Source organism: Microcebus murinus, chromosome 8, assembly GCF_040939455.1.
Source record: "Microcebus murinus isolate Inina chromosome 8, M.murinus_Inina_mat1.0, whole genome shotgun sequence".
NCBI classification, from domain to species: domain Eukaryota; kingdom Metazoa; phylum Chordata; class Mammalia; order Primates; family Cheirogaleidae; genus Microcebus; species Microcebus murinus.
In genome coordinates, this window is record NC_134111.1 from 89,858,355 (window position 1) to 89,870,739 (window position 12,385).

Consider the following 12,385-nt stretch of genomic DNA (forward strand, 5'->3'; position numbering starts at 1 on the left):
GCAGGGACAAGGGAAGCCTCCATGTGTAGTCAACCCTCCCTCCCCCAGGCTCACTTTCAAAGCCTCAGAATCACTAGTCCACTCTCAGCCGGTTTATTAAAGGCAGGCAGCTTCATTAGGGGCCCAGAACAGAAAAGTTGGGAGATGCCCTGCCCCCCCTCCCTCAGCTCCCCCTTCCTCAACAACTCATCTACAGCCCAGCCCCCAGGGCCTGACCCCTGAGGTGGGGCTGGTGTCAGGCAGACTGTACTGCATAAATATACGGAGGCCACAGCCCGAATCAGCAGTGTCAAGGGGCAGAGAGACTGGGTTTGGGGTAAGAAGGGGGTGGTTCTGGGGGCGCTTCCCCCAGGGCTTGTCCTGAGCCCAAGTACTCATAAAGCCAGAAAGAGGGGACCAGTGGGCTGCCCTGGGGGCTGAGTCCTTGGCCAGCCCTGTCCGGCGAGGCTGGCAGGTGGCTCCGGTTGTTGGGGAGGAGTGAGATGGGGTGCGGCTGTGCCAGGGCTCAGGGGCACAGGGTGGGGTCAAGTGCTGTTGCCCTGCTCCTGCTCAAAGAGCAGCATGGCCAGTTGGGTTCGGGAGCCGAGGCCCTCGAGCATGCTCTGGCGGCAGCGGTGGTACAAGTCCTCACTGAGCCGTGCACTGCACGTCTGGGCCCGGTAGCGCTGCAGTAGTGCTGGCTCCACTGCCCGCAGCACGTGCAGGCCAGAGAAGCGCAGGAACAGCTCGTACACATCCAGGCTCTCCAGCAGCTCCTCCTCCTGCTCCGAGGCTGCTGCTAGCCGGCCTCGGGCTGCCACATAGTCGGAGTTGTAGAAGCAAGCCTCACTGGCCGCCTGGCGATCAAAGTGGCCTGTGTCTCGGCCCAGCTCCGGTGGCCCCGGCCCTTGTGGTGGGGCCACAGCTGGGTGGAAGGCTTGGAAGTGCATGGGGAAGAAGGCCTGCCAACCGGAGATGGCATGCATGCGGCAGCGGTTCAGGAAGTCAGGCGTGAGCACCGTGTCTGGCCCGGCCAGCAGGAACAATGTGTCCAGCGGGTGCTTCTTGGAGAGCAGATCCATGAGGCGTAACGGTGAGGGCGCGGCTGTCTGCACACTGAGCCATGGCACACGGGTACCGGGGAAACGCCGCTCCAGCTCTGCCACGTGGGCCTTGACAGGTGCGAAGACATCTGCATGTGCCGCCCGCTGGGCCTGGCGTGGCTCATACAGTAGCAGCAGGGTCAGGGCTGCTGCAGCATCACCTGGCTCTAGTGCTGCAGTGGCAAAGGCCTCCAGGAAGCCAGGGGCCAGGTCACGCTCGGCAGCAGCCAGAGGCAGCAGCACAGTGAGACGTGAGGCCTCGGTGACATAGGGTACAGGCAAGATTTCCACGCGGCTCAGTGGCCGAAGCAGCTGCACCCGGCGGGTAAGGGGCCGCCGGCCACCCTGTGGGGTTAGGGCCTCCAGCTGCAAGTCCAGCGTGTATTCCATACCGCGGGCTGGATCAAAGCGTCGGTACCCATTAACCAGCTGCTGCTTCTGGAGCAGCAGGGCCGGGTGGTAGCGGCGGTTGAGCTCTTCCAGGGCTGCCCCTAGGACATCGGCCACATCAGCCTTGTCAGCCCCACGCAGTGGGCAGCGAGGCGAGCCATCAGCACAGGAGAAGGCATGCTGCTCCGTGAAGTAGTCCCAGCGCAGCACCTCGAAGCGGGAGGCTGGGCGGGATGGTGCCGGGATGCCCACAGGCCAGGCAGCTGCCCGCTCCCCATCAGCGGCCAGACGGCTGGTGTTCTGTATCTCCCGCTGGGTCGGAGAAACAGGCCATGAGCAAGGGAGAGACCAGAGAGGCCAGCACACAGCTGGGGGACAAGGTAGGCCACAGGTGCCACTCAGGATGGGTCTCCAGTCCTCTGCCAACCTCTGCCCGCCCAGGGTCCTCACCTTTCCTTTCCCCAGATGGAGACAGCCTAAGAGTTAAAAGGAAGGTTTCTGGAAGCTCCTCAGAGAATGTGGAAACAGACAGGGACTGGGAAGTAGGTTTGTTCTGTGATTTTGGCACCATCTTTTTTCTTTCTCTGGGATCTCTGAGACCTCTCATATCCTGTTCCCCTCACCACTTCTTCTCTGCCCACCACCCCCAAGCCCAGATCATACCTGCAATTCCTGGATCTCCTGGTACGTGCGTTCCAGCTCAGCTCGGGCAAAAGCCTTGTGCAGCTGATACATGTGCACAGGGTCATGCACAGGGTAGGCTGTCAGGGCACTGCGGAAACGAGGGTCCCCCTCCTGCACGGGTTCCCCAGGGCTCAGCTCCAGATAGCTATAGTGCACCCCCTGGGGAGAGGAAGGGAAGGGGTCCACAATGGGATGGGATTGCCTTCCCCCTTGTCTCACAGCATCTCATTTCCTGTTCCTATGACCTGTGGCGGACTTGGAGTCACATTTCTGTGGGTTTAAGTCTACCTCAACCAGTTGTGAGTTTGTGTGACCTTGGGCAAGCTTCTGCTAGCTCATCTGTGAAATGGCATGTATCCTGTTTCAGAGCTGTCCAGGGGCTCAAATAAAATAACTAACATTGCATGCCTACTCTATGTAAGGCTTCCTTATTTTCTCTAATCCTTATAACAACTCTGAGCAATAATTACTTCCTTTGGCATGGATGAGGACACTGGTGCTCAGATTTAGCAATTTACCCAGGGTGACAGGGATAGAAAATGACAGAGCTGGCATGGAAACCCAGGCCTGTATCTCCACCACCTCCTCTTTGCCTCTCAGGGGGAAGTGCACAAACTCAGATAGGAGGCACCAGTGGGGTGGCTTATCACCCCACCTCATGGTCGCCAGTGCAGCCCACCCCGGTGGCATCGAGAATGCAGCGTCCCAGCCACTCGTCGGGGTGTGCACTGACGATGTCGTTGCGGCAGCCTTCCAGGTGGGGGCGCAGCTGCTGCAGCAGCGTGCGCGACAGCAGCACTCCAAAGCCACCGTGGCAGTAACGGCCTGGCGTGGGCTCTCCGCCAATGAAGTCCTGGGGCCGGCCCAGATACAGGTGGGCAGCGGAGGCCAGGCTGAGACGGCCAGTTAGGCGTGCCAGTCCGTGCGCCTCGGTGTAGGTGGCGTCAGGCACCAGGAAGAACCAGTCAAAGTCATCGCCGTGCTGCTCCAGTAGGTGGCGCAGTGCCAGATGCAGGTGCCCGATGGGACGTTCCTCGCCCAGGGTCACCACGGCCATGCCAGGTGGTGCCCGGCGACCCCGTGCGCCTGTCAGGAACACCACACGCTCTAATCGGTGCCCCAGTGTGCGGTTCACGGCCACACCCAGCGTGGGCAACGTGGCCTGTGAGGTCAGCACTGCCACAAGCAGCCTCTGCCTGATGCCCAGCTCGGTGCTGATGTAGCGGGTCCTGAGGGAGAGGAAGGCACAAGGTTATCGAAGAGAAAACAGGGCAGGCAAGGGACCGCACACACAGACTCCGGCAGGTCATGTCTTCTCTGCGTCTTCTCACCTATGAATAGGATAAAAACAAAACCTCTCTCTTAGGGGTCATAAGGATTTAAGCCAAATATTGGTCTTACCTACACAGTGCTTTACATTTGGAAAATGGCAATATCCATACAGATATGAGATAAATTGTGGGTCTTACTACAGGTTTCACTACTTAGTAGTTGTGTCCTTGAACATGTTATTTAATCTCAGCCATCTGTAAAATGGGACTGATTGTGTCTATTTAAAGCACCTAGCCAAATGCTTGACACACCACATACTTATTTCTACATAAATATGCCACTGTATGACAAATATCACACATAAATGATATAAAGGAATGTATGGCATAGGAATGAGTATGTTTTTTGGAGGGCCAAACTGGGACTCAGGGGTTCTAGTAACTTACCTTTACCAGGCATAAGGTAAGTTGCAAAACTGGAATTTGATCCCTGTGTTACTCAGAAATTATTTCAAGTCATCAGCAGAGACATAAATGGGATGGGTGTATTCCTCCTTCCCCCACTGCACCCTGAGGTGGCCCTTGTAGCCCAGTCAGGAACGAGGTACAGGTAAATCCTAGTTCTCTCCTTTCTCTTTCCCTCTCTCTACACACTGACTTTATATACCAGTCAGTTTCCTAACCTCAGTGGCCCAGCCAAGGGGCTAAGAGGATCTTTGGGTACCATCAGATAGAGCTGGTTTAGGACAGTGGCTGGCAAGTTCAGCCCAGGCCGGGATGGGGTCCAGAAAAAGGTCAGACTGGCCCCACAGCTCCGGGAAAGCAGGGCCATCGGAAGTTATCACGGCCCAAAGACTTCCTGGCCGGCCAGCCCCTTCCTTCCGGAGCCCGACCCGGCCTCTGGCGGCCCTGCGCGCGCCTCCCGGCCGGTGCTCAAGAGGGTGGAGGGGGCGTAGCGGATCTCTACCTGACGGCCTTTTTGGCGGCCTGGCCGGGCTGTGCAGGGTGGTAGGGCAAGACACGCGGCTCCCAGTTCTCCGCGCCGGCCCCGGGCCTCTCGCGCTCCGCTCCGGGCTGCACCGAGTTGGGCCGGCGCGCTGCATTCGTGTTGCCGCGCGGCGGCAGCTCAGGGTCTCCAGATTGGGGCGGGCCTGGGCCGCACGGCTCCTCCACCCAGGTGACACTGAGCAGGCTCAGAGTGAAGCCCAGGGAGATGCCCACGGCCACGGGCCCTGCGGGCCGTAGCACAGACAGCAGCAGAGATGCCCGCATGGCGCCCGGACCGTGGGCCCCGGGCCCGGGCGAAGCCGCAGAGCAGCCAGAGGAGGCTCCGAGGGGGCGGGACCGGGGAGGGGGCGGATCCGGAGCCCGGGCCCAGCGGGCGGACCCGCTCCCTCCCAGCCGAGCAGAGCCAGCAGCCCGAGCCGAATCCCCGGCGCCGCGCGCGGATCCCCCTCCGGCCGCTGCTCGGTACTGTGCGGGGTTGCTGCGCTGGGCGGGCGCCGGAGCCCCAGCCGCTGCCGCCGCTGTCCGACGTGTCACTGCGAGGGCCCCGCCCCCGGGGTGGGGTCTAAGGTTCTAGCTACCGGAGAGGGAGGAGAAGGGGGAGGTTAAAGGGGAAGGACCCCCGGAAGTGCCCCCTCCTCAGTGCGAGAGAGGGAGACGCCGAGGGCGGAGTCCCTACCTCCCCCTGGTGTGGTTGGTGCGTCCCGAGTGACGTCAGAAGCAGCACGCCCCTGCCTGGATGGTGCGCCCTGAGTGACGTCAGAAGCAGAGGCCGGAGCTGTCCATCAGCACCAAAGGCCGCGGGCGGGCTCAGGGCATGGGGCCGCGGCTCCGGGGCGGCCTGAGCCCCTGCTCCTGCCCCTTTCCTTTCCCCAGGCCCAGTCCGAGTCCCCCGACGCCGCGGGACTGGAGTGCCAGCTGGTGTTGGAGGTGGAGCGGCGCCGCCGCGCAGAGACGGTTCTCTCCGGCCCAGCGGCCCCCTTCCCCACACCGCGGACTTTCCCCGGACCCCAGTCAGTTGGATTCTCTGGAGCCCCCAAACCCCAGCCCCTCCGGCCCCTGCACAGCCTCTTTCGCTCAGAAGCTCAGGTCGCCTCCAGCCCAGGTAAATCTTGGACAATCCCAGATTTATCCGCCCACAGATGAGTCTCCTGGCTACCTCCTTCTCACCGGCAACACACTACCCTCACCTCCTCTCCCCGTGCCCCCTTTAACTTCATCACAAACCCCTCTAGCCAGACACTTTTGTCTCCCTTTGTCTCTGCCCTCCACCCCAGGGATGCTTCCAGAGCTGCATGATGTGGGCACCACTCCTTTGTCCACTGTGTCCTTGCTGAGTTCTCCCACTCCCACTCCCACCCCCATCTTGGTGAAGACCCAGGACTCCTCCTTGACACCAACTTCCCCTCTGTCAGGTTAACCTGGGAGGTTGACTCCCTTCCGTTCCCAGCACTATGCCGGGCACTGTGGCAACACTGCGGTTCCAGCTGCTGCCCCCTGAGCCAGATGACAGCTTCTGGGGTGCACCTTGTGAACAGCCCCTGGAGCGCAGATACCAGGCACTGCCGGCCCTCGTCTGCATCATGTGCTGTTTGTTTGGAGTCGTCTACTGCTTCTTCGGTGAGATCCCCATCTCATCCCTCACCTGGGCTCCCCGAGTTCTTTTTCTGGCCCCCCAAATCTTCTCTGAACTCCTCCAACCATCATTAATAACTATCTTTCTTTTCTCTTTTTTTCATCCCATTCATGTTCATAGATCATCTCTACTCTAGATTCTAGAGAACACAGGTTTTTTAATTAAACATGCTTGAGTTTGAATCTAGCTCTGTACTTACTAATTTTGATGCTTTGGGTACGTTAACTTGTCTGAACTTCAGTTTTGTCATCTGAACAATGGGACCAATGATATTTGTCTCACATAGGGTTGTTATAAGAATTAATAGGCACGCAATAAATAGTAGCTATTGTGGTGAAGATGTGTTGGGTCCTTGTGCTAGGTAGGCACTGAAAACATTTAGTAGGGTTATTAAACATGGTCCCTTACCACAGGGCATATTGTCTGACAGGGGAGAGAGACTCCTGAACATTCAAACCTATGATACATATTCGAGTGGGCTGGATGGTAGTCACACATATGGAGATCACCTACAAGGAAGGCTCTGGTAGTCAGGGCTGCTGTGAACTGTTGTACAGGATGGGTACTGCACAAGGGAGCTCAGTTGAATAGGCAAGTGGGGGCTAAAATCTAGCTCATGCTTTACTTGACAGATTCTAGTCCTTGGCACAAGGCTGCTTTGCCTAGAGAAAGGCACCCCTTTTTCTAATTTGCACAAAGGTACCATATGGGCTAGTGGCAGCATAGAGTAAGTGCCCACTGACTCTACAGCAAGAGTTACAGAACCTCAGAGAGGAGACTGAGCTCTGTGTGCTGGGGGCCCAAGGAAAGCCTCCAGGAGGAGGGCTATAGATAACTGGAATCAGTGGGACAAAGGAGGCCAGGGGGATTTGGTTCCAGACTGGGCAGAGGTAGTGCAAGATGTGTTCTCTGCAGCCTCCATACCTCCCCCTAGAATGGGTGGGTAGATGGGAGCCAGATGGTCCCACCTATTCCTCCCCCAAACTCCGAGCTGAACAACTGCAGAGTAGGCAGGAAGAAGTGCCCGCCACAAGGGTTCAGGACACGTTCTGGGCCTCTGAGAAGTCTGTATCATCTCACCCCCTCCACTATCCATACCTACTCTCTCTGCATGTTGCTCAGTACAGCCCCATATTTCCTCTCTTGGGCTTGCCTGACATCCTACCTCTCTTGGATGCCACTATTCCCAGGCTCTTAGACTTTGAGCCCTTGTCCATGCCCTACTCCTCTCTCTGACCTCAGAGTCTCCTGGACTCTGATACTTCACCTCATTCCTGGAACAGAATGTCCTCTTTATTGTCTTTCTCTTTGACTCTCCCTGACTCCTTGAACCTCCATCTCTGACTTCCATCTTCCCAACTGTTCAGGGTCTACACCTCCCTCACCCTTTCAGGTATCTCTAATGGGCCTATAACTTCCTTATTTCTGAAACTCCACAACCACTATTTCCCCTTCTTTGATTCCCTATCACCCCATATACGTCCTAGTGACCTCCATGACACCCACTACCTCACGACCTTCCATTCCTCTGACTCCTAGCTCTGATCCCCATAGCCTCGTCATCTGATTACCCCTCCCCATACTGTATTCTCAATAATCCCATTTTTTTTTACCTCAGTGTTCCTCTCTCTCAGAAACCCTTTAATACTTTCAGTGATTCCATTTCTGTCAACCCTTATGACCTGCAAAGACCTGGAACTCCTCCCCAATAACCCTGCAACTCTGTCCTTTGTAATCTTCCAATGATGCCCTATCTCTGAAGCCCTGTAATCCCTCAAAGACCTCATCTTTCTGAACCTGTGTGACTTCCATCACTCACATTCTTTCTGATTTCTAAATATGTCCTGTCTCTGAATAATTCCTCCCCAAAGTACCCAATGACTCTTTTCTTTTTCTCTTTTGAGACAGGGTCTTATTCTGTCACCCAGGCTGGAGTACAGTGATGCAATCATAGCTCATTGTAGCCTCAAAATCCTGAGCTCAAGCGATCCTCCTGCCTCAGCCTCCTGAGTAGCTGGGATCACAGGCATGGCATGTGCCACCACACACAGCTAATTTTAAAATATACTTTGCAGTGACAGAGTCTTGCTATGTTCCCCAGACTGGTCTCAAACTCCTGGCCTCAAGTGATCCTCCTGCCTCAGCTTCCCAAAGCACTTGTATTACAGGCATGAGACAACATGCCCAGCCCCCAAAGACTTTTTTGCTGATCTCCCTGTGACTCCTGTGATCCCAAAGACTCCAATGCCCCATTATTGATTCACTCTTGACTCCAATGATCTGTCCTGACCCCTGTGACCCTCAAAGACCCCAAATCATTATCTCAATGATTATGCCCCTTTTTCTAGTGACCCCCAATGGCCATATCTCTCTGACCTTCCCTAACCTCAATGGCCCCATCACTAATGCCCTCATGACCCAGTGACCCCCAATTCTCTGATCTTAGTATCCTTATCTCTGGTTCCCTTGTGATCCTATGTCCCTGACCCCTCTGACCTCCTCCCTCCAGCCTGATGACCTCATTTTGGCCCCTCACTAGCCCCTGTTCCCCTCTAGGTTACCGCTGCTTCAAGGCAGTGCTCTTCCTCACTGGGTTGCTGTTTGGTTCAGTGGTCATCTTCCTCCTGTGCTACCGAGAGCGGGTGCTGGAGACACAGCTGAGCGCTGGGGCGAGCGCGGGCATTGCGCTGGGCATCGGGCTGCTCTGCGGGCTGGTGGCCATGCTGGTGCGCAGCGTGGGCCTCTTCCTGGTGGGGCTGCTGCTCGGGCTGCTGCTCGCCGCTGCGGCCCTACTGGGCTCCGCACCCTACTACCAGCCGGGCTCTGTGTGGGGCCCTCTGGGGCTGCTGCTGGGGGGCGGCCTGCTCTGTGCCCTGCTCACTCTGCGCTGGCCCCGCCCACTCACCACCCTGGCCACCGCCGTGACTGGTGCTGCGCTCATCGCCACCGCCGCCGACTACTTTGCCGAGCTGCTACTGCTGGGGCGCTACGTGGTGGAGCGTCTACGGGCGGCCCCCGTGCCCGCCCTCTGCTGGCGGAGCTGGGCCCTGCTGGCTCTCTGGCCCCTGCTCAGCCTGATGGGTGTTCTGGTGCAATGGCGGGTGACCGCGGAGGGGGACTCCCACACAGAAGGTGAGAGGGCAGAGGGCAAGGTGGGCATGATAGGAGTGGATGGCCAGGGGTGGCTAGGAGGCTGAGCGCTTAGAGAGTGGGGGACAGAAGCTGTACACACCAGCAGCAGAAGGCCTCAGTGGGGTTAGAGAACTGACTTGCTCAGGGTCTGGGAGGATAGGACCCAAGCTCCACCATTCATTCCACAACAATGTATGGAATAACGTATGAGCTCTGTGCTAATAACCTCATTCCAGGCACTGAGGATACAGCAGAGATAAAACGGAAAAGGTCCCTGCCCTTATGGGTATACATTCAGGGTCGACAGGAGACAGATAACAGACATGCAAACAAACAAGATAATTTGTTGTGCAGAGTGATATGAAAGAGATATACAGTATAATGTGAAAGAGTGACCTACGGAGGCTATTATAATTAGGGTGGCCAAGGAAGGCTGCTTGAAGGAGGTGACATGTCAGCAGAGACCTGAAAGATAAGGGGCCAGGCATGCAAAGAGCTAGAGAAGAGGGATAGCTAGGAGGAGGGCTCTGGGAAGGAATGAGCTTGGCTTGTTTGAAGAAGTGGAGGTGGAGCGAGGTAGGTAAGGTTTAGGAGTCAGGCTGATCATGTAGGGCCTCTGGGCCATGATGAGGATTCTGCATTTTATTAGGACAATGAGATGCCATTGGAAGGTTTAAAGTAGGGGAGGATAAATTCTAGTTTAGCTCTTGGAGTGCTCATTCTGCTGCTGAGTGCCAAAAGCACTCAGGGAGGGAGGGAGGGAGGGAGGCTAGCATAGAGGGGGAAACCAGTGAGGAAGCAGCTGTGGTTGTCCGGTGCAAAGATGATGGTGCTGGCCTAGGTGAGCCACCTATGGCTCAGCATTGGGAGAGGGGTGACAGTGGGAAGGAGACACCTAGAAGTCTGGGAATCTTCCATAAAGACCTTTGTAGGAAAAGAACAACAGCAGAACAACACCCCCATCTGAGAGGTGGGGGACCAAGAAAGGAAGTGATGGGGTGGGGGCAGGAGTTAGAGATGAGGGGGATCTGGAAGCCTAGAGCCCTCAGGTGGGAAGAGAGCGGGAGGGCTTGGGGGTAATGAGGCACATGGGCCTCAGAGACCCTTCTCTGTGCATCCTCCCACAGTGGTCATCAGCCGGCAGCGACGACGCGTGCAACTGATGCGGATTCGGCAGCAGGAAGAGCGCAAGGAGAAACGGCGGAAAAAGAGACCTCCTCGGGCTCCCCCCAGAGGTTCTCGGGCTCCTCCAAGGCCTGGGCCCCCTGACCCTGCTTATCGGCGCAGGCCAGTGCCCATCAAACGCTTCAATGGGGATGTCCTCTCCCCGGTGAGCACCTGAGCCCCTCCAGCCCAGATGGGGGAGAAGAAAGTGTGCAGACTCCTCCAAGCAGGACTCTAGAAGACCTACTGTTTGTCCACCCATTGGATCCCCTGCACCAGGGGCCTGGTGGGCCCAGCTTGGGGATTGGGGAAAGGTGTCCCGAGTGTAGATTTTAAGTGGGATGTGGTATGTGGTAGAAATGCTGGGTGTGGTGAGGTCCTGGGTCTATGGCAGTCTGGGGGAGTGTCAGGCTTTTGGGGGTACAGGAAGAGGTAGCTTTCAGGGCACCAGTCTGCAATGGAACTCTCACACCTACGTTTACTCCCGCACAGAGCTACATCCAGAGCTTCCGAGACCGGCAGACGGGCAGCTCACTGAGCTCCTTCATGGCCTCTCCCACAGACGCGGACTATGAGTACGGGTCCCGGGGGCCACTGACAGCCTGTTCAGGCCCCCCTGTGCGGGTATAGCAGTATCCCTGCCTATCTAGACTCTGCAGTCACCAGCTCTGCCAGCTTGGGGAGGCCTGCCAGGCCACCACCCAGCCCCCTGGCCCTGTGGCTTTTGGCTGTCCCTCTCCCTCCCTGGAGAGGGCTGGCCTGGCCACTAGAGGGAGGATCTGTCTCAGGCTAGGCCTGGCCTGAGGGGAAAGCCCCCTCCCAAGCTCCGAAGGGGCTCCTGAGGGACTTGGGGTATAAGCCCCATTGGAGTGTGCTCAGGGTTGTGAGTATGTTGCCTGTGTGTTTGTATGTGTGTGTGGGGTAGGCTTGGAGGGGACACTGGGACCCTTGCCTTAGATTTCTGATTGGTAGGGCTTCTCCAGGGTTAGCCCCACCTCCTCTCTCACTGCTGGGGTCCCATGGGTCACTCTCCTGCATGTCTAAGTAGAGGAGGTCTGCCTTCCTCTCCTATCGTTCCACCTCCCAACCAGACTCATCTAAGGGTTCTTGTCCTAGTCCTCGGGGCAAACTAGCATCCCTCAGCCTGGTCCCCTGGCCTCTGCAAAGCCACCAGCCTGAGAGCAGAGGCAGGGGATGGGGGTGGGAGGTGCTGCTCTGGGCTAGGTTGGGGAGAGGGTTGGGGGGGCGTAAATGCACGGTGCATGTCTGGTGTCTGTCATGCCACTCTGGACACCTCATGCTTCTGTCTCCCCCAACCCCACTCTCTGTTTTACATCTTTTATAAATGTGCCAAACTGCATGGCCTCTGCCAGGAATGGTGGTCTTCAGTGGCTGGCACTTCCATGGGCCAAGCTGAAAGCACTGCAGCCCTTGGTCCCCTGTATCACTCATTACACAGGGCCTCCAGGCAAGGTCTGCCCTCTCACTGTCACACAGAGAGACAGGGAAATGAGCTGTAGCACTTTTATTGTTTCCTGACACTTCTGGTTTCCCTGTCTCCCCACACCTGCCCAGGCTAAGGGCACACGCCTTCCAAGCTGTCCAAGGGCACCTGCCTGGCCTGGTTCCATCCTCCTAGTTACCTGCAGAGGAATGACTCCATGTGGGGCTGGGGAAAGAATGGGTACCACTTTCCTCTCCTCTGGCAGAGCCTGGGCACCCACACAGGAAGAGTTGGGTCCTCAGCCTCTGCCCTACCCTTTCTGGGCCTCTGTCAGATGGACTGTGGGAGCAAGAAGGTGGGGGTCAGTTAGGGGTGGGGCAAAGCATGACATCTGAAGGGAATGCAGGGATTTGGGGTAGAGGGTGGGGCATCTCCTATGTGGAAGAGGAATGAAATGGAACTAGCTTAGAAGACCTCTGCCCAGGCTGATGTTGAACTTGCTGAGATGAGCAGAAGCCAGCTGGGCAGCAGAGTGGGGTGGGGGGAGGGGGGAGTGGGGGCGGGGACAGGTTGGGGG

The 12,385-nt window shown here is 57.2% G+C and overlaps 2 protein-coding genes across 2 annotated transcripts; one reads left to right on the plus strand and one right to left on the minus strand.

Moving 5' to 3' along the window:
- Window positions 1-77: 77 nt before the first annotated feature.
- Window positions 78-5,110, minus strand: CHPF (chondroitin polymerizing factor). The gene is made up of 4 exons (XM_012740133.2): window positions 4,395-5,110; window positions 2,812-3,385; window positions 2,136-2,315; window positions 78-1,784 (listed from the first exon to the last, which is right to left on the minus strand). Exons 1-4 carry the CDS (start codon window positions 4,697-4,699, stop codon window positions 525-527), a joined length of 2,319 nt encoding a protein of 772 aa, XP_012595587.1. The 5' UTR covers window positions 4,700-5,110; the 3' UTR covers window positions 78-524.
- On the plus strand, window positions 5,060-12,285 carry TMEM198 (transmembrane protein 198). Its single transcript, XM_012740146.2, has 5 exons — window positions 5,060-5,537; window positions 5,848-6,052; window positions 8,625-9,200; window positions 10,328-10,530; window positions 10,857-12,285. The coding sequence occupies exons 2-5, from the start codon at window positions 5,887-5,889 to the stop codon at window positions 10,992-10,994; spliced, it is 1,083 nt and encodes a 360-aa protein (XP_012595600.1). The 5' UTR covers window positions 5,060-5,537; window positions 5,848-5,886; the 3' UTR covers window positions 10,995-12,285.
- The last annotated feature ends 100 nt before the right edge of the window (window positions 12,286-12,385 follow it).